Source organism: Plecotus auritus, assembly GCF_963455305.1.
Source record: "Plecotus auritus genome assembly, chromosome: 5".
In the NCBI taxonomy this organism is placed as follows: Eukaryota; Metazoa; Chordata; class Mammalia; order Chiroptera; family Vespertilionidae; genus Plecotus; species Plecotus auritus.
Genome location: NC_137776.1, coordinates 125,292,507 through 125,313,220, shown reverse-complemented (window position 1 = coordinate 125,313,220; position 20,714 = coordinate 125,292,507). Strand labels below are relative to the sequence as shown.

Below are 20,714 nucleotides of genomic sequence, written 5' to 3'. Positions count from 1 at the left end.
AAGTAAGGAAAAGATGGTTATCTTTGGCTGAGCATGCTGTTTTGCTGGGTGTGGAGGAGAATTCTCCCCATTTCAAACCTGTCCTCAGTCAGCGTTATTAACATTAACAGTGTTACTATAATAAAGAATCAGCATTCAGAGTGAGCAGGGGGGGCAATCCAAAGCAGGTAGTTGGGGACTAGATCTAACTCTATCTGTTGACGCTGGTCAAATCATTTGGCTTTCTTTCATCTGTAAATTAGATAGGATTGCCCGATGCCTACTTTTCTAAATGGAAGAGAAGATAAATGAAAACTGTTCCATAAATCTAAGGTAATATTGCCATCACACAATATTTTTTTGAGTTCTTCCTTCCTTCCATTCAATTATGCATGTACTCAAGCACCTACTCAGCCCCTGATTCTCGTGCGCCAGACACTGTACCCTGAGCTGGAGGCACCCACAAGAATGAGACAGGGCCACAAATCAAGGTGTCACAAGAGCCTAAATGGGGGGAGAATAACTAAGAAAGCAATTATAATACAGTGTGGCAGGAAGAGACATTGTGTTGGGAGTAGGGATAAAGGCATAACAGGAAGGACTGAGAATACGAGGGCAAAAAAACCAGAGCAGGTGGACAAGGTGGTGAGAACTCTTACAGGAGAAATAATACCTGAACTAAGTCATGAGAAGGAGAATGTATTTGGCCATACCAACCTGCAATTTGGTAATACACACACCTGTGCAAATCTTATATTTGACTAATTATAATTTAGTGACTGTTTCTATAAAGATATGAACATGAAATGTGTGCACTGTAATGTTTCACTTGTACCAATGAACAGATAGATACCCAGCCTATTCTGAGCCTAAGAAATTCTTTTTATATAAGAGCGGTGCCTTAGAAACTATCCCCTACTAGACCTATAACTTCTTTTAGGTTGAGCAGTCTTGGTTCTCTTATTTTATTGTTTGAAACTATCTTATATTACCAAGTACAAAAAATGTGTTTGATATTTGACTAGCATCATGAATATCTAAGACTAATGGGGAGATATGAAAGTTCATTTCCAGTTAATTTTCTAGTCAGCACAAAATTTACTACTTCTTAAAATCAAGCCATCAAACACCATAAATCAGGACACACTCAAGCAAGGGTCATTCACAAAAATGATGCTATTTGCATTTCTAAGTATAGTGAAAAAAGGCCCTCTACTTCTACTTTTCGGTCCTCTAACTCCTTTTAAGAAGTTAAAGGTAGATATGCCTATATTTTCTTTCCTTTACTAATAAATTTATTAAAGAGAAAAAGTCTAAAAAAATTTTAAGTAAAGTCTTCCTACAATTCTAACTCTTCCTAGGAAGTTATCACTAACAAAAAAACACACACTACTGTGATTAGTTTTTAGTGGTATTTACAATAAAAACTTCCAGAATTAAAAATAATAAAGAAATTACTTATTATTTGAAGAAAATCTATCAATGTGTTAGTTTCTGTGATATTTCAATGAATATCTATATTTTTAAAAAACAGTAATTTTAATAATTACTTCATTGACAATTCCTTTGGGTAGATTACATCTTGTATAAAATCTGAATTTTAATTTCAATATATAGATCACGTGGCTTTTAGTATATTTTTCCCATAAAATGCATTTTTAATGCAATTCTACCTTCCTACATTCTTTCCTTCAGTGCTATATTTTGCCAGAGGGCTTTTCTCTCTCTGTTTTTGGTCTCATCTTCAATTCTGTTTTCTTCACTCTAGTAATTTTGGCATTCCCTTGATCTCTATCATCTCTATTGCAAATGTTCTCTCCTGTAACTCTATATAGATTTTTTATTTTGTTTTTCTCCACAGCATGAATCCTTCAATAGAAGAGGCAGGTGGTATTAAAGATATTTAATACGCTTCATTAACAGAAACAACAGCTAAAAACACATGCACTAAAAGGTTACTGACCAATTCATTCAATGTCTGAATACCACAATGCAACTGACAATCAGGAAACAACATCTAAGGTATCTTGGCAATTAAGTAAAAACATACCTCAGGAAATCATAGATTGCCTTTCATTACTAAAACTTGTTGGGTGATTCTGTAGCTAAATGCTTCAACACACATCCCACTGACCTGATATGTTTTCTTGGTTCAAATGTGATATCTAAACAGAAAGTTTACCTGTTCTGCTGCCAGTATAAAATGTAATCTACACTGATTTATTCAAAGCAGGATTTAGACATATTTTTGAGGTGATATATCCTTTTTAAAAATGGTGTTTAAAGAAAGTAATATCTATTTCATTTTAATGTAATCAGTGTTACTCAACCTGAACACTTTACTTGCTTAACATCTTCTTTTTTTTTTGGGGGGGGGGGTATCTTTTCCTGCTTAAGTTTATAGTGTTTTAAAATTTGCGTACAAATTCAAATATTTATAAACTGGAATTAGAATGGTATTTACTATGAAAAGATTTAAGCCAAAAATGAACATTATAGGTTTCCTATTTCCATTAAAGAGGTAAATAGTAATTTCAGAGAGAAGCTCATCTCTCTCTCTCTCTCTCTCTCTCTCTCTCTCACACACACACACACACACACACACACACACACACACATTAATATTATGAAACTACTGTCACTAGAATGCATGCTTTAGTTGTTTATCCAAGAAGGGTAATGAGATGTGATGATCTACCTTCTTTAGCCAAGTCCTCCTTTGTAATAATAGCATCCATTGATTTAACAGCTAACCAACATTTGGAGTGCTGTCTGTGTTTATTCAAGGGGTTTTTCCCTTCACAAACCTAACCCGCCCATACAAGAATCAAATCTATAATCAGGCTCTTGTTGATTCCATGCTCTACTCAACTGAGATAGGCAGTGCAAACAACTGAAGTATTGTTACTGGACAAGATTATCAGCAATGTGGTTAATTGAAAATTAACAGTGGGACTTTCTATTTAGTGCCAAATGTAGTAAATTTGAAGTAGTCACCTTCAACAGCCCAGGAAAGAAAGTCTATTCCCAGTTATCTGAAAACGAGAATTATCTGAGCAAAGAGAACTTTCCACTTCTATTGACATGATTAAATCAAATGAGAGATGTCTTATTTTTTTATTAACATTCATATCTTGCATAGCATTTAGACATAATCAAACAAGAAATGTTTTTAAACCAAAATATTTACCAGATTCTTAATTTGGAAAGTAAAAAAATAAAAATAAAAAAGATGTACTTCAAGTTTATATAGAGAGCGCAACACAGTATATTTTTTTGAGAACCTACTATGTGCTGGGCACTATACAGGACACCAAAGTATACAAAGATGAACGCACCTTGCTTCTTGCCCTTAAGGAGGGTGTCTTTCAGCTGAGTTTGCTGATTCTCCACTCTTTGTGCTATAGACAAATACAGTCTGTTTAAAAACTTGACTAAACTTTACCCTGTGTGAATTCTTCCCTGGTTTGCCTATCCTCGGTGACTCCATAACAGCATTTTTCACATTAATTCATTCATCAAGCAATGATTAGGAACCTCCCTACTAAGTGCCAGGCATGATGGTCGTTGCTGTGACTATGAAGACAAACAGGACAAAAGTTATCCCCTGGGAAGATCCCCTACAACTCTAACAAGTTAGCTTACCACCCACTGCATATAGCAGAGCTCCCTTGAACAACAGCGTATGCATCTTTTATCACCAGCCTTGGCATATTGCAGGAGGTAAATGTTAATTCTGTACCTGATGAAAAAATCTTTAGATGGGAAATGAGAAGACCATGTTTTAAGCAGAGGATGTCTCTGGGCCCCACTTTCTTCCTCAAAACAATGAGGTGGTGGCCATTCCCCCACCCCAGGTGATCTCAGGCTCTACTAGTGTATCAGTGAATAGTCTCGTTTCAAGTGGGAAGGGTAAACATACTTAACCACCTTAGGATGTGCCTTAAACAATTTAAAACCCATCTAAGCTATGATTAGTTCAATGGCTAGGCCTATGCTGAAATCACATCTTGAAACATTATTGTAACCATTATTGTGGAATTTACTTTCTGATTTTGATATATTGAGTTCTTTTCTTGTCTCCCCTTACCCGGAGATGTATAATTTGGGTCTGCTGTATTCCTTCAAAGGAAGAATTGGCAGGGTGGTTGCTGTTACTTAGGATAAGTATATAATCTCTTTGACTTTCTCTTGTTGGGCAAACTGCCCAGTGAATATCAATTTTTTTAGAGCTACAAATATGGTTTTAATAGATTCACAGATTTCAAATGATTAAAATTCAGAGTACATCTCTCCCAGGGTGAGCAGATAATTCACAACAATCCATGTAGATTCAAAGGAGATGACAATGGATCAATCTGTATGTGAATAAGTTGACACAGTGGTTTACTGCTCCTCCCATCTCTACAGCCCACTCCCACCCCCACAACACACATACTTTTCATATGAAGAAAAATGCTTCAGTCTATGGGAGTTCAAATTAGTCATAATATCCATGTTAGAGACTGAGGAAGACTTACTGTAAATCAGCCACTCAGAAACCACATTTGACATATTTTGGTTAACAGTGTAACAATAAGTTGCATAATACTGTACCTATCGATTAGAGTTTGGGATTATAATGGAAAGTAATTGCCATACATTGAAAGTGACCAACCACACGATAGAAAATTGTTCCTGAAGAGCCCACAAAGGGAATAATTTTCCTTATAACCTAAATGGTATCCTCTAGATGGTATATTCTATCACACCCTTAAGGCTATATTTTGTTTTAAAGGTGCTAAGGTATCTTAACCTCAAATCACCCAATTATTCAAATCTCTCTCACCTAGAAAAGTTCTAGCAAAGTACATTGAATTATTTCTTTATTCAAACAGTACTGTCTATTCCAAAATGAAGCAAAAGAGCATATCAGAGGAACATCCTCCTGGATGACAGCTTCCAAATGATCTGAGGACATTGTAACAGCTATCCTATATAATCCTATATAATAAAAGCATAATAGGCAAATCGACCAAACAGTGGAATAACCGAACGCTATGACGTGCACTGACCACCAGGGGGCAGACGCTCAACGCAGGAGCTGCCCCCTGGTGGTCAGTGCACTCTGACAGGGGGATCACTGCTCAGCCAGGCTCATGGCTGGCGAGCCCAGTGGCAGTGGTGGGAGTCTCTCTCGCCTCTGCTGTAGGCAGGCAGTAGGAGCGAGGGGTCCCAGACGAACTCTGAGAGCCCTGGACTATAAGAGGGATATCTGACTGCCGGCTTAGGCCCGATCCCCGGGAGGACTTGGCCTAAGCCGGCAGGCGGACATCCCCCGAGGGGTCCCGGACTGCAAGAGGGTGCAGGACAGGCTGAGGGACCCCCTCTCCTCCAGTGCACAAATCTTGTGCACCGGGCCTCTAGTAAATTCATATTAGAATCTGCCTCTCTGTTGTTTTTCTGCCTCCCTGTCTTTTACCTTTAAAAAATACAATAATTCATTGAGGTAATTACTGTATGTTAGATACTATGCAATGCATTTCATCAAAGAAATCAGATACAAAATTAAGAGCAGTTTTTCACTTCTCAGAAGGAAAAGGCGTTTGAGATTTGAACTGCAGCTTAGACTAGATGGTTGGACACTTTGGTATTTCATCCCCACTGCATGATCCATGCTGGTAGTTAACCTGATAATTTTTGGACCATGATACCAATAAAAGTACATACACACAATAAAAAGAACGCATATAATAATTGTGTCACTCAACTGCTTTTGTTAAAAATTAGCTTCTGAAACAGATTCTTCTGTCATATAAATGCTGAAGATATGCATGATGTTTAGATCCCACTAGGGACTACTTTTCCGTTTTCCTTACACTCTTCTTTAAGTCTTCACTAATCTATCAGATGTCACAATTTAATAAAAGCATTTACTAGCCCTAACCGGTTTGGCTCAGTGGATAGAGCATTGGCCTGAGGACTCAAGAGTCCCAGGTTTGATTCCGGTCAAGGGCATGTACCTTGGTTGCGGGCACATCCCCAGTAGGGGGTGTGCAGGAGGCAGCTGATTGATGTTTCTCTCTCATTGATGTTTCTAACTCTCCCTCACCCTTCCTCTCTGTAAAAAAAAAATCAATGAAATATATATTTTTTTAAAAAAAGCATTTACTATACCAAATTGGGGCTCCTGGGTCTACTTAAAAAAAAATGCAATGAAGATTTGGGTCTACCTTTCAAGATCTGAAAGTGCTGGATCACACTGCGGCAGAATTCTTCAAAACCACTGTTTTTCAGGAGAATATTAAGAGTAGCTGAACAGTTAACTTTTCCCCATTCCAAAATTAAGGACAGGGGGTATAACTGAGATAATGCCTGAACTGCTGTGTGCTTCAATGTGGATAAAGCCAGGGACCTGTGCCCATGAAAGGGAAATGCATTGCCTGTTCCAGATCACTCTACTCGAGTGGTGAACGACTAGTTTTATAAGGGATATGCTAAGCTCATTGAGGAAAATGCCAACGTTCCTTCCAAATAAAAAAAGTGGGTGTAAAGACACATCTAAACTTACCTGACAAGCACACGGTAACATAGGCGGGATTTAGAACAGCAAATACTTCAGAGCATTCTGGGCTTTTAGACCCATACTGAAAACAATGTATCAATTCCTATAATGGGCTTCTCCCCCCACCGACCAAACATCCTTCCTGCCTCACCTCTTATTCTAAGGCCATCAGCCAACTTCCCCCTCTGTAGCTAATTACCATCTTACCCTGAGTTCCCCCTGTGTATATCACACAAGTCAGAAGAGTGGGAAGTTAATGCTCAGAGGACCAAACGAGAATGAGAATCAATGGTTAACTATTTCCCCCTTTTATTTTGTGGGAGACATAATCATGAAGTGTCCCAGAAGGCCCCAGTGAGAATGAGCATTCATTAGTAACAGTACTGGTCGCCTCCATAATTCACCTTTGTGTTTGTTTCCCCAGCCCGTCACTCCTACTCTGGGAACTACCCAAACAAAGGACCTTCATGCAAGTCGCTGTCTCAGGATCTGTTTTCAGGAGGACCTAAGTTAAGTCAGCTCCCCAAAGATCCTAAAATGTTAAATGAAATTATAAAATAATATCTGACTCTATCAAATTGAAGACATTAGATAGTGGCATAATTCAAAATAAAAAGGAAAAGGTAAATGATAAAAGGAAAGTAGGAAAGAGCAAGAAGGCTAGATCTTTCCATCCAAAAGAACAGGAAGTTCACAGAGAAGCCATACTCAGAAAAATCCTGAAGGGTACAACGTGTAGCCCTTTACTTAAAACCAGGGCTTCTATTTGACAGAGAGTCAAACCATACCCCAGAGCTTCTCCTGTGCTTTGGTCCTATGCATCACTCCCAGCTAGAAACAGGACATGTAGCCTCATACTGTCCTAAAACGTGCTTCCTATCATACCTTAGAAACAGGCTTTATTAAGCAAATAGAGCAGTCAGCCCACTGCTAGTCACCTCTTTAACCAAAGGAGTCCTGTCCCTCCGTATGCCTGGTTCCAATAAACAGATGCTCTGATTTCAATACTGGTTATACAGCATTGTCCTGAAAGGCTTCCAGGAAACAGACCCAAACTCCATCAGATATCTCTGCATAGTTCAACAATTGAAAATCCAAACTGCATAATTCAGAAGAAAGCCAAGTATAACAGTAAAAAAAAATGTATCCTTATACATACTGTGAGGTTGGTAAGGAAATTCTGAACAAATAATTCATAGGTGATTGGTCTGAATTCTTTTACTGGTCCTGATTTACAAAATCACAGAAATAATACATATTCTGCTAACAGCCAGGGATGTTGCTATGGCATCATAGGTCATCACGGTTGAAGCTGAGACCTGAGGCACTCCTGTGACTATGAGACAAAAGTCTTTAAAATAGTACATCAAAATATCTGAGTTTTCCTTTGGAAATGTTTAACATCAGTGTAAACCAGTAATGAAACAATATCTAATTGTTGAGGGCAAAATGAAATCACAAATAAAATTTTACTATACCCGTTCATAACTTCTGTGTATAATCCTAAAAGGGCACTGTTTTAAGTCCATTCTCTAGGTGAAATGAAGTAGGAGCAAGAAATACCAGTCATCATGCACCATTCATAAACGTAAATCAGGAGAGAATTACCTGTGACATTTTTCTGCAATTCCTTAAATTATTGGACACCACTGCCAAATTCTGTTATACAATAAACAAATGTTATGATGTACTTAAGCAACCTAAGATCTAGATCAATAAATTGCATACAGCCGAAACCGGTTTGGCTCAGTGGATAGAGCGTCGGCCTGCAGACTGCAAGGTCCCAGGTTCGATTCCGGTCAAGGGCACGTACCTTGGTTGCGGGCACATCCCCAGTAGGAGGTGTGCAGGAGGCAGCTGATCGATGTTTCTCTCTCATCGATGTTTCTAACTCTCTGTCCCTCTCCCTTCCTCGCTGTAAAATATCAATAAAATATATTTTTAAAAAAATAAATAAATAAATAAATAAATAAATTGCATACCTTTAATTTAATTTCCCCAAAACTAAATGTTCGTTTTTGGATATAAAGGAACCAACTTCATGGAGTCAGGGAAATGGGAATGAGGAATTAGGCAAGAATACATAAGAGCAAAAAACACCAAGCAAAAATTCTGAATCAAATATTAAATAATGACCCTGACAAATTTCCTTTGCACTAGGATTGTTTCTTTTTTTTTTTAAGTGTCTCTTCATTCTACACTCTGACAAAAGATAACGAATGTTCCTTGCATGTGTTAGACATGGACTTATATGACTAACAGTTATAAACAAAATTCCTTTGCACATCAAAGGGAAAAAACTTTGTTTATTCAAGGAATTCCTAATGGCTTAATTTTTAAGTAAATTTTTCTCTTTATTTGAGACCCACTAGCACAACAGAGGAGAGCTAGAAGACAGCAGGTACCTCTTATAATGAACTATGCAGTTTTGAGAAAATAGTATCTGAAGACAATTCTTTCTTCTGGGGTCAGCAAATGAGTGGCTCAAAAAGAATAAACTATCCTGAGATTACAAAAAACAAACAGACAAACAAAAAAACCACCACACAACTGGAGGGGATGAAGAGGACCATTCTTACATTCTTGCTAATTAAAATTTCCAGTGCTTATGGTCCTCTATATACACAAATCCCAGTCGAGAAAGGCCTGCAGGATCAGGCCTGTACCAAGAAAAAGTATACCATCATCACATTAATGGTATTATTACTTCATAATGCTAACCAGCCAGGTTTACATAGAAGAGATTAAATAACAAGATAATCTTATAAACAATGCTCATTTCATCAGTGTACCAAGTAAGTCTGATTTATATCAGTGACTGCTCTTCTAATTAATTTATGCATCCACATGCGTTAATTTACACAGACACCTACACTGGGATAGGGATAGCTATTTTTTTTTTAATGTCATGAACTCTGAGACGGGTTCATGTTTAGACTTCCCAATGCTGCTGATTTAGTTCCCCTACACTTCAAAAATAAAGTGACTGTTAAAATACCTTGCATTAAAGTTGAAGCATGCAGAAAGAAAATATTTTATTAAACTCAATACCTATCTTTCCCTGCCAACATTTATATGTTTAATTTTAGTTGGTACAGCTGTACTCAAACTCACAACCAGATCTGTCCATTCCAAGGTTATGAACTTACTCTTCTTACCAATATTCCCCACAAAGCCTTTTGGATACATTAAGTTCATCTCATTACAGCACAAATCTCAAACTCCTGTATTTGTTTTCATGCAATTTCTAATGACTTAGGGCCAGGGGTGGGGGAGAGACTCCAAATTAAAAAAAATAATAATTTCTACTAACATCTGGGACTTTTTAAAAGTACACTCCACTATGTTGGTTTACAATAGCAAGTACTACCCGTCAACAGTTTTAAATGGAAAAACTCCATAGAGGGAGGAAAATTCAGCTCTTCCCAATTCCTTAACCAGAAAGATAAAAACTAAATTCAGACCCACTCACAATAAGCTATCAGTGACATCACCATACTGCTAGCACTCTCCGAAAACCCAAAAAGAATAACAACACAAAGGAATTTCCTGGTGTCAGGATTACTCCAGTTTAGTCATTTTACAACTTCCACGGATAGCTTCAGTGTGGGGTGAGGATGTCTGTTTACTTATTTAATCAGGCAAGCAAAAACGGTTTTACTTGTATTTGATAGAAAACTTTCATTTATTATTTGATCAATGTTTACTTGTAGGACCTTAATACAGTAACAGATGTCATCTACAATATCTGTTTTTGATTATAAACTAGAGGGCAGATACCCTATCTATTCAGCTCACTTTTATAGGATGCAAACAGAGTACCATACCCAAAAAGGCACTTAAAGATGGTTTTTATGTTAACAATGATTTCAAGGCGCTTGGTATGCTTCTAGGCTCCATCAAACTCCACTGGCATGAACTGAACATTAAAGAGTAACACTTTTATACTCTAGGGTAATTTCATTCTTCAGATGTCAGTAATGACACTTCCTTTTGAAACGGATTATTGAGATGGGACTGTTTGCAGTTCTTAATGTTAAACAATTAGCTTTTGTCCAACACCTAAATTCTATACTAACTGACACTAAAAGATAAGAGAAAAAGAAAGCCAGGCCCAAACATTCCATTTCTTAGCATCAAGCTCCAGACATTTTCTGCATTAGGCAGGAGGATCTGCTGTTTCCACGGGGGAACCCGTTAGGACCACTACTGTGGTACCTAAAAATGTAGCCCTTTGCATTCTTTATGTATGTCCACTACGATCATATAGAACAAAGGACTCACTGAGTTAAATAATTTTCTGTGACAAGAAGAAAATTTGAACACTGTGATATAGTATTGATACACTCTAAAGGAATAAAAACCAGTAAACAATATCTTAAGTGCTTTGACACCTCAGAAATGAAGTCTTTTAAAATTTCTGAGCCTCAGTTTCCAAATCTGTACAATTCAGACATCAGATTATATAACATACGGTAATTTCTAGGTTTAAATTTTAAAACTATATGAAAAAAAATGCTGAGTCTAAAGAAAAGCCAAATGAATTCTCACAAGTTGAGACTGCATTAAATGACCAAACAAAAGATTTTTTCTTTATCTTGTGGGTGGAGATATAGGTGGACTATGTGCTCTCAATGTAAATTATTGTATTATTATGACTAATACGTTAGTGATAATGTACTCATTATGACTAACGCCAACAAAATTTTCAAATAGAACATCGCTATTCTTATAAACATAAAAATGTGGATTCATATGTAATAAGATATACATTGTATGTATATACACAGTCCATATACATGCACACACTCCCACACAAACACATAATTCTATTCAAGCCAATAATTAAAATTCTTGTTTTCCTCCTTTCTCTCTCATTCTATAAAGCCCCTATGACAGTGGTGGGCAAACTCATTAGTCAACAGAGCGGCAAACTGCGGCTCGCGAGCAGCATGGGGCTCGCGAGCCTCAGTTTTCCGACCACTGCCCTAGGACTTAGGAACTTAAAGTAAAAATAAGCATCTTATTCAATATTTCTTATGTTAACACTGACAGTTCCAAACATGAACAGCTTACGTTAAAGTGGTCATCTGAAATCTAAATAACATTTTCTTATAGAAACGGAGGTATTGGGAGAGAATGCAGGATACAGTTAAATTCTCAAGCCATTCAACCATGGTTTTCTAATCCGTAAGGTAACTGAAATGTAGAACTCAAGATACAAAATTAGTAATTTAATGCTACCTAAGCAGAGAGAGTAATAGTAGCAATAGCATAAGAATACAAAAGGACCTGAAAATATGTAGGGACATCCAATCCACACCTCACCAAATGTTTTTAATAGGGAAGGGGGGGGGGGGATCTTAAGTTCCTGAACCTACTTTTTATTTGTAAGCATTTGCTGAGATACTTGCAAAAGACAACTTCAAGCAACTATTTAGTGTACTATCATTGTCTTGTTTTGAGAAACAAATAAATGCGCTACAGAATGCAGTGATTTCTTCCAAGTAAAGGAAAAATAAACACCAACATAGGTATCTTGTTGAAAATGTTCTATGTTCACCTTGGATTCCTTATCCTTGGGGGGAGGGGGGGAAGAGGGTTTATAAAACGATTTCAAGGTAAATAATATTTAAGTAGTTAAGATTTATAAAATTTTCAGGAAAAATTTCTTCCTAACTTTTATCTGCTTAATCATCAGAAACTAGTTAAATACATTTATGTAATAACAATAATGCATTCACCATCAGTTTTATGCTAGTCACAGTGCCTTATATCCACACATTATAGCCTTCAATCCCTCCAATGATGCCAAAAAGAAAGACCTGAAGATGTCAGGTCTTCCTATTCCATTTCATTAATTAAAATAAAATGCAAAGATCAAAACACACAGGGAGCAATGTCCTAATTACTGGTTTACTCTATTAGACTTCAAGCAAGTTTAAAGTCAGGAAACTCAAGTGCTTCCATTTGAATGATTTCCTCCTAGATCAGGGTAAGAAGGATGCTAGTGACTTGGAGCCACACATTTTGGGCTTTCATCAATAACAATTTCATTCAAGAGTCTAGGGATAAGTTTAGTGAGCATTCTGAATTTCTTTTTTTTAGAAATAAAACAATTAAGGTTCATTCACATTCATTAGAAAAATCCACAAATGGTCACAATAGTTTATGTAAAAATGCACTCTAAATTTTATAAGTTTATCATCTAAGTAACTGTAGAAATTAATCTTTTCAATAGTAACAGGAAAACGAAAACTATAAATGAGCCTCACTGGTGTGGCTCAGTGGCTGAGCATTGACCTATGAACCAAGAGGTCACAGTTCAACTCCTGGTCAGGGCACATGCCCAGGTTGTAGGCTCGATCCCCAGTGGGGGGCATGCAGGAGGCGGTCAATCAATGATTCTCTCTCATCATTGATGTTTCTATTTCTCCCTCTCCCTGACTTTCTGAAATCAATAAAAATATATTTTAAAAATAAAAGACTATAAATGAAAACAGAATTGCAGTTCATGTCTATGAAGAATGGGAAATGAAAACAGGTTATACAAAAGTGAATATCAAAATAAAAAGTAAGAATAAGGAAAGGAAAAGAGAAAATGGAGAGGGCAAAGAAAAAGGAGAAGAAGAAAAAAAGGAGATACACAACAGGGAAAAGAGAAGGCCCTGAGGTAGACAGGGGACTGACCGACCGGAGAAAGTGTGATAAGGTTTGTAGTAAAATGGCCCTTGTCCAAGGCCTGCAGAGTTCTGGACCATTGCCTCTACCTGACAGAGCAATTACCTCTCCCGTGGTTTTAAAAAAATGTTTTCCGTAACTAAACAGTCTCATTTTATTTTTCAAATTCTCATGTTTATTTTTTAATAAAAGTTCAAGTTTGAAAATGTTGCTTATGTGTAAAAGGAATGACTTATTTTAGAAATGTACTTTGGAACCTATACACCATTGCTCAGTTTAGTGCTCAAAACCTCAAAGATGTCCCAACATTCCAAACCTGACAGTCTTTCCTTTGTAAAGAAATTAGGCCTGCCTCTTTCCACAGTGCCTGAAAATTACATTGGAAACCACTCTTCACCAATTGTGCAAAGCCTTAAAAATATGTTCATTTGCTTGAGTAGTAATCTATCACCAGAAATAGTTGCTTTTATTCGCAAGAAAACAACATAGATGTGTCCAAAGTGTCAGAAGCTCTCAAACAAAAGGACACCCAAAGTGGATCATCAGAGAGAAACTGTCCTCCAACCTGGAGTGTATATGCAGAGCAATGATACCAAATATTGTACTTAAACCCAGATTCTATCTTATGGTAAGCTGTGTACCCATTCAGCCTGGCTTAGCAGGCTCAGAACCCCACCCACCCCACCTTCATCTCATGGCTTACTTCTTTCTACCTATCCACCTACCCATCCTCTCCATGCTCCAATAAACCACTGATCCTTACTATATAACCCCTCAATACCAGAAGAATGCTTTCATATATAAATTAATTAAATAATGTACCACTTTCAATATATTGATCCTACAAACTGTAACTCTGTGAAGTGGTTCAACACGATGTCATCACTACACGGCAACTTGTTTCATTTACAGGATCTGTTTCACTTCAACTCATGAGCTAATATAATTCAATTTTTTTTTAAGTGCACACAGGCTGCTAGACACATGTGCATGGCAAATGGAATCTGAACTTAGCTTAACAGCCTCATTTATTCCTGATGGTTTAAATTATTTCATCACAATTAATGACACCCCCTCAGCTTCCTGTGCAGCACTGCCAGATGTTCAGAGACCACAAAGCCACTCTCTTCTTTGACGGCTGGTGACAAGTCGTCCTCTGAAGGACGTTCCCTAGGTGCGCGGGGCCGGATGACACCTCCACTGCGGAGCACCTCTCTGCCTCCCAGAGTAACCATGCTGAGGAAAAGGCAGGAAGGCAGGAGAAACCAGCGAATGCATTAATGAGGGCAAATTATGTGAAGTGATCTAAACTCAGAGGAACTTGGCTCCCGCCACAGGAGTTCCTAACCTTGTTGTTTTATGAAAGAACTCTTCACCTCCACCTTCCCAGCCACTGGCATCCACGAAGGTGCCGGGCATGGCGTCAGTCCTCGGGGAATGCCAAAGGACGAGAGAAATACAAACCTCTTTCACAGGCCTCCTTTCGGATTTCGGCGAATTCTGTTTTGGGGATGCTGTTTAAACTTACCACAATAATCTTAATCATCGTCGTGTTTTTGATAGTGAACAGTTTGTCACTGTCTACACCTTCAACTACAATTTTTCTCCAATGTTCAACAGACACTTCCAGTAACAAACCGTTTCCCACACGTTGCCAAAACGTTGTATAACAGTTTCACCCCTTTTTCTTTGTTAAGCTTTCCTGAAGTATCATGTAATTGGTATAAAAAAAAAAAAAAAAACCACGATGCACGTATTTCATGTACACATCTTCATGAGTCTCAAATCCCTCTTTTTCTTGGGATCAATAGGACTTATTCTTTTCAGGGGCTGTTGGCTTTTTGGTTTTGTTCCTGTTAAGTTTTGTTTGTTGCTGTTTGTCTATTTTTTTAAGCACATACTGACAAACAGACTCCACACTTTCCCTTTTTTTATTCTAATATGGGTAAAGCCATTTACTTCTTTCCTTAAGAACAAAAAAAATTTTCCCCTCAGTTTAGAACTTAAGAAATAGTATCTTGTATTTGTCATTTGAATTTCACACACCCACACACAAAATTCCTACAATCACAGGTAGCTGAGAGGTATCAGAAACAGTAAACACACTAGCACTTTTACAGTAAGAATCCAATACTACAGCTCTAATTTGGAAAACATTTCCATCAACTAGCGAACATGTGGCAGACATTTTATGGATTATTTTTTAAATGTTAAAAAAAAATGCTGATCTTATTCAGGGAATAAGGGGCCTTTTAGTTTGCCAAAAAGTGTAATAGGAAAACTGAAGGGCCACCTGTGTCAGCCCACCCTATAGTATGAACATAAGCTATAAGAGCATTTTGGAAAATATTTTTAAACTGAGATGAGAAAAAAAAATCAGTATCAGTACAGATTCCAAGCAGATGCAAAAGGCTTCTGTGCATGGTAGTGATTATGTGTGTGGCCTGCACAGGCTAATTTCAGATGCCTCCAAAGCTCCGTGGACTTTCTCCCTCATAAGCTATTTGGGATTAAAACTAGGACCTCATCCATTTCAACTCTGACAATGGACACAAACACAAGGTAAGCTAATCAAGCCAAACAAGTTGAATGTTCCCCCTCACAGATGGCTGTTTTAATCTTAAATGACTACTGAATTTTACCAGACATGCTACACTTAATATTTTGACAGTTGTTTATTAAAATTACTTTCCTAGGAAGTACTGTGAAACCAACAGTCTAGTTTTTATCAGAATGGAGGGATCAGAGAGAAGTGGTATTGATAGCATACTTGCAGCAAGCAGACAATAATAGGAAACTCTTAGCACTCCCAGAGTTGCATCAAATTTTCCATGGACCAAAACTAAAATGAAATATTCAATTACTGAGAGGTAGATAAGTAAAATAAACAACTAATTTCATATAGTGAAGTTGGGAGAGGATCATATGGACCTCGTTCTGTTGTCTCCAAACACTTTATCGAAGGGGGAAAAGGAGCTGAATAAACTTTAAACTCTCATGGAGGGATGTATTGCTTGTGTGTCCCTGGCAGATGTGGAAAGGAGATGAAATGGGCAAGGGAGAATCAAATATCCCATCGCTGCAGGTTTGCTGAGGGAAAGAGCACTGCAAAGATCTCACATCTGGCAATCATTTGTCAAGAGCTGGAAAGAGAACGGCAGGAAACTTTCTGGCTCTTGGAGAAGATGAAAAGACAAAAACCATGTGTCACACACACACACACACACACACACTCGCACACACACTCAGCAATGGTACAATGACTACTACACTTATTCCCCACTCTTCCTTACCCTCACTAAATTTAATGATCTTCAGATATACTCCACTCCATGGTCAAAAACATGCAGTCACTTGACTTGTTAAAGCTGCAGTCTATGTACATTTTTCAAATAAACCCCAGGGCTGATGTTAGAAAATCAAAATCAGTCAAGCATAGACCGCCTGGTACTTTGGGCAGGAATCCTTGTGGTTTCGTCAATAAACAGAATCTGAATGAAAGACACCACAGTAACTAGACAGTAACGTTTTGAACAGTTCTTAACCTGAAGGGGGGCTGGGGAAGGCGGGTGCACTAGTGACCATGGACAGAAGTCTACCAGTCCATTTACATCACTCACTCTACCTGTGACACAACTGTGTTTAGCACAAGGTCATCTGTTATTTCTAACAAATACTCAAAAACACCAGTGAACTTATATTTGAGGGATGTTGTGAATGAATTTGGAGAGGAAACTGTTGTTGTTTTAAAATTAATATACCTACTTAAGAGGGTGGGAAGGGGAAATCTCAGATTCCGTTTAATGCACACTAGTGATAACAATATAAAAATTTTGCTAGCTTCGTTATGAATTCATAAAAATGACCAGTTTTGTGTCGGTAGGTTTAAATAAAAAGCTTTCAAGATACCCTGTACACAATTAATTAACTTCTCCAAAATCACAAGAATTTAAATCTGTTCATGGTGATCTATAGACTTCAATGGGCAGCTTTTGGTCCACCCTTATGATGCGTTTAACTAGCAGCAGCCGCCAAGCTCGTCCCTGTGATTCCATGAGTGAATGCTGCAGGTTGTTTAATAACCTGGCAAATTCACAGTAGCTTGTCAAATTATTACAGGAACAGTGTCATCACTAAACAAGCCTGATCATGGTTAATTACAATGCAGACTAGAGAGCAGCCACAATTGTTCATTAATTACAGGAAGCACCTCATTTAAATTTTATGGAAATTTACACTTGCACCCCGGTATGTCTGAAAAAAAAAAGTGATCCTTCACGCATTCACAGTAGAAAGGAGTCTGTGGTTTATGAAACACCACAGTAAATTGTGTCTAATCTGGTACAGAAATATTGGTTCATTATTTACTCTAATTTTCTAAGCACTTTAGTGGTGAAAAATATCAAGTCAAACCCCACGTCTTGAATTTCCCAACCAAGAAAGGAAATTTGCTGGGCCTACTGTAACAACTCAATATGTGATGAGGCACAGTTAGACTAAAAAAGTAACTTTCCTCTGATTAAAAATAAAAGTTACCAGCAATTAAGGGAGTCTAAACTAGAATAACCATTGCCTATAAAGCACTTATATAAGAACACAATTTTTATACATCATCATCTACTACACATCAGTATACCTCCCCAGCTGAAGAAAGTAGTTTTACACCTACTTCAAAAGCCACCAAAGAAAATTAACAAAGTTAGATAGTGAATCAAAAACTTGATTTCCAGCTACTTTAAAAAAAAACAAAACAAAAAAAAAAAACAAACAGATGTCCTTGCAAAAGTCAAGTCAGGTTATGATCATTCCAAACCAAAGGTATATCAATGAAAGAGTGTCAGTGATCTTGGGATTATGAAACAATAACTTTGGTAAGCCATTTGACATTTTAGGGATAAAAGGAAAGGGTTAAAAGGAATACCTTAATCAATAAAGAAAAAATAAATAGGAGGAAGCAGGAAAGGACTCCACCAGTCATGAAAACTCATGTCAGCTAAATATAAAAGTAGACCAGATATAGGTGCTAAATGAAAATCCTTCCTAGGAAAAGATATAAACACACCATTGCTCCTAAACCAAGGTGCCCACGAGGTTATTCTCTGAATCAAGAGGCAACATTGCGAATCCTCTGGCGGTTATGGTATCTGGCCCTGAGGGAGAGCCTGAGATCCAAGTGGGAAAATAAATGACTCTGATGACCCTGGAAAGTCCTAGAGTGAGTCCCCTAGAGTGTAGAGTTGGACTAAAAAATAAGAAATGGCCCATTCTGTAAGGGAAAGGGAAAACCAAACACCAGAATACATTTCATGGCAAGAATGAAAGGACTGTAAGCTAAAAACTACTCCTGGAGTTGTTAGCTGGGCTCAAGTTTGTTATGACTGACATAATATGGATATATACTAGATATTATTACAATGTATGGAAGCCGTATTAAAAAATGAAGAGGAAAAAAGAGAAGGGAACGGTTCAAGTGAGTCCCAGTTAATTCACCAATTCACCATAGTTGACTATCTTTTGACAGGTTCTTCCTTTCCACTCAGTCTGCCAAAACAGTGTTGCAAGAGGAGGAATCCAATAAACTGAGCACTTTCATTTCTTTGCCCAGGAGTTTGGTTGTCTTCGCAAGGCCCACGCTGAACTGTCAACTCCACAATTTGTTTCACTACCTACAACCAGAGTTTCACTTAAACTTATAAATACGCATTCCCTCCCTTGGTATGTCATAATAATGAGCTGCATTGGTCTCTTTCAGTTTTACTTCACACAGTCACATCTGCAAAACCCATTGCTCTTTGCACCGTAACTCAAGGTTCAAAAACAAATGATCCAACAGCCACCCATGACAGACCATTCCAGGTGATATGCTTGAAGACCATCAATTGTCCTACCCAACGAGGTCAAGGATCAGACTATTCTCCATGAAAAGTCTTCCATCACTTTGCATTGATGTGTCACACACAAGCTGTTAACTTTCGAAAACTGGGAAATGCACGCTCATGTCTCATATGTGTCACACCTGTTTTTCTGTTGTATCATAGCCATACACCACCCAGGCAGTACCAGCTTGTGGCACTGAAGAGCTCAGGTGGTCTCCCTAGTCCAAGAGCAGGTGTGCAAGTGATGGTGTACCCTTCAGTACCATAAAAACCGAAACCTCCTCCTACCACCCCTTCTACCTTCACTCCCACTGTGAAGAAGTAATGTTTAAAACTATTCTCTTTTCTCATGTGGATTATCTCAATCAGTAATACGTTTTAAAACTGAACTCACTATGCTCATCCCATAAGTCTGAAAATTTTAGAAAATGATGCCAAATGGAGGTCCTAAAAAATACTATGAGTTGGCTTATGCTAGGGATTGGCATCCCTGTTGAAACCTCAGCCTGTAGCCTTGCATCACTGGCACACACATTTCTTACATATTTAAAGGTACATGGAAGTGGAGACATTACTTAGGCCAAGACATCATATTTATACTTTTAATTTGCAATATACCAGACTGCTTTGACTATCTCAAGACCAAACAAAATGAACTGAATTCCAAATCAATACTTCCACAAAAATGTACTTTGCTAATAAACTTATTATTCTACCAGAGGCCATATCTCCCAATCCATGCCAAAGGAAGACACCTATTACTGAGTCCTATTTTTCTAGGACAGTGCCCAGTGCAATGGCTTCCATTCTCCTGGGCTGGGAGGCCATAATGCAAGAAGCATGCCTTGCTCACCAGGTATCCCCAGTCCCTAGCGTAGTGCTTAGCACATGACTATGATGATTTAAAAAGATGGGAGCTAATATTCCCAGTGCCTGTTGCATGCCAGGCCCTAGGTTAACTGCTAGGTATACACTGGAACATTTAATCCTCATAATCACCTTGTGTGGTAGATCTCCATGTTACACATGAGAAAGCTAAAGCTCAGTTAAGCTGAGTGACTTGCCAAAGGTCTCACAGCAAGCAGCCTGCATCACCTGGGCAGCCAGCCTTCAGAAGCCACGGTCTTATCCACTGCAGTATGTACTATTTCTTGGATTAATAAATAAATGATCTCGTTACAGACAACTTATCCTGAAAAGGACGTTTTGCTGCATATATGCTACCCTGGTCCCTCTTTTACACTTGTCTCAATGGTTGTCCGTCCGTCTCCTGATGTCACAGATACATCTGTATGGCCTTTGGGGGCCATAGTTTCTGTCACGCCACCCCCAACTGATAAAACAGTAAGACTCCAACCTGGACTTCCAGCCTCTGGTCTGGCTCCTCCAGGTTTGGGCAGAAGTCTGCACCCAGCACTCTGCCAGCACATGCCACTGGAACCTGGGGGAATACGGCGGAGTTAGATAGGCGCTGGGCGTGGAGGCTGAGAACTGCACACACACACACACTTGACGCAGGCAGAAGCAGGGACATCCCAACTGCAGTTCTATAACAGGCCATCATGGCTTCACAGGTTTTTGACACTTAGTAGGTCAAACATGTTGTAAATATCACACATCCTAGTTTACTAACT

The 20,714-nt window shown here is 38.2% G+C and overlaps 1 protein-coding gene across 2 annotated transcripts in view; it reads right to left on the bottom strand.

Moving 5' to 3' along the window:
• The window catches only part of BNC2 (basonuclin zinc finger protein 2), a 440,736-nt gene that overhangs the window by 247,331 nt on the left and 172,691 nt on the right, over positions 1-20,714 (bottom strand). The window contains exon 2 of one of the 2 annotated variants that reach the window (XM_080668978.1): positions 20,438-20,521. The exons of the other annotated variant lie outside the window; for it this stretch is intronic. Coding sequence (XP_080525104.1) covers positions 20,438-20,521 — 84 coding nt within the window. The remainder of the gene's footprint in view (positions 1-20,437; positions 20,522-20,714) is intronic. 2 annotated transcript variants of the gene reach the window in all.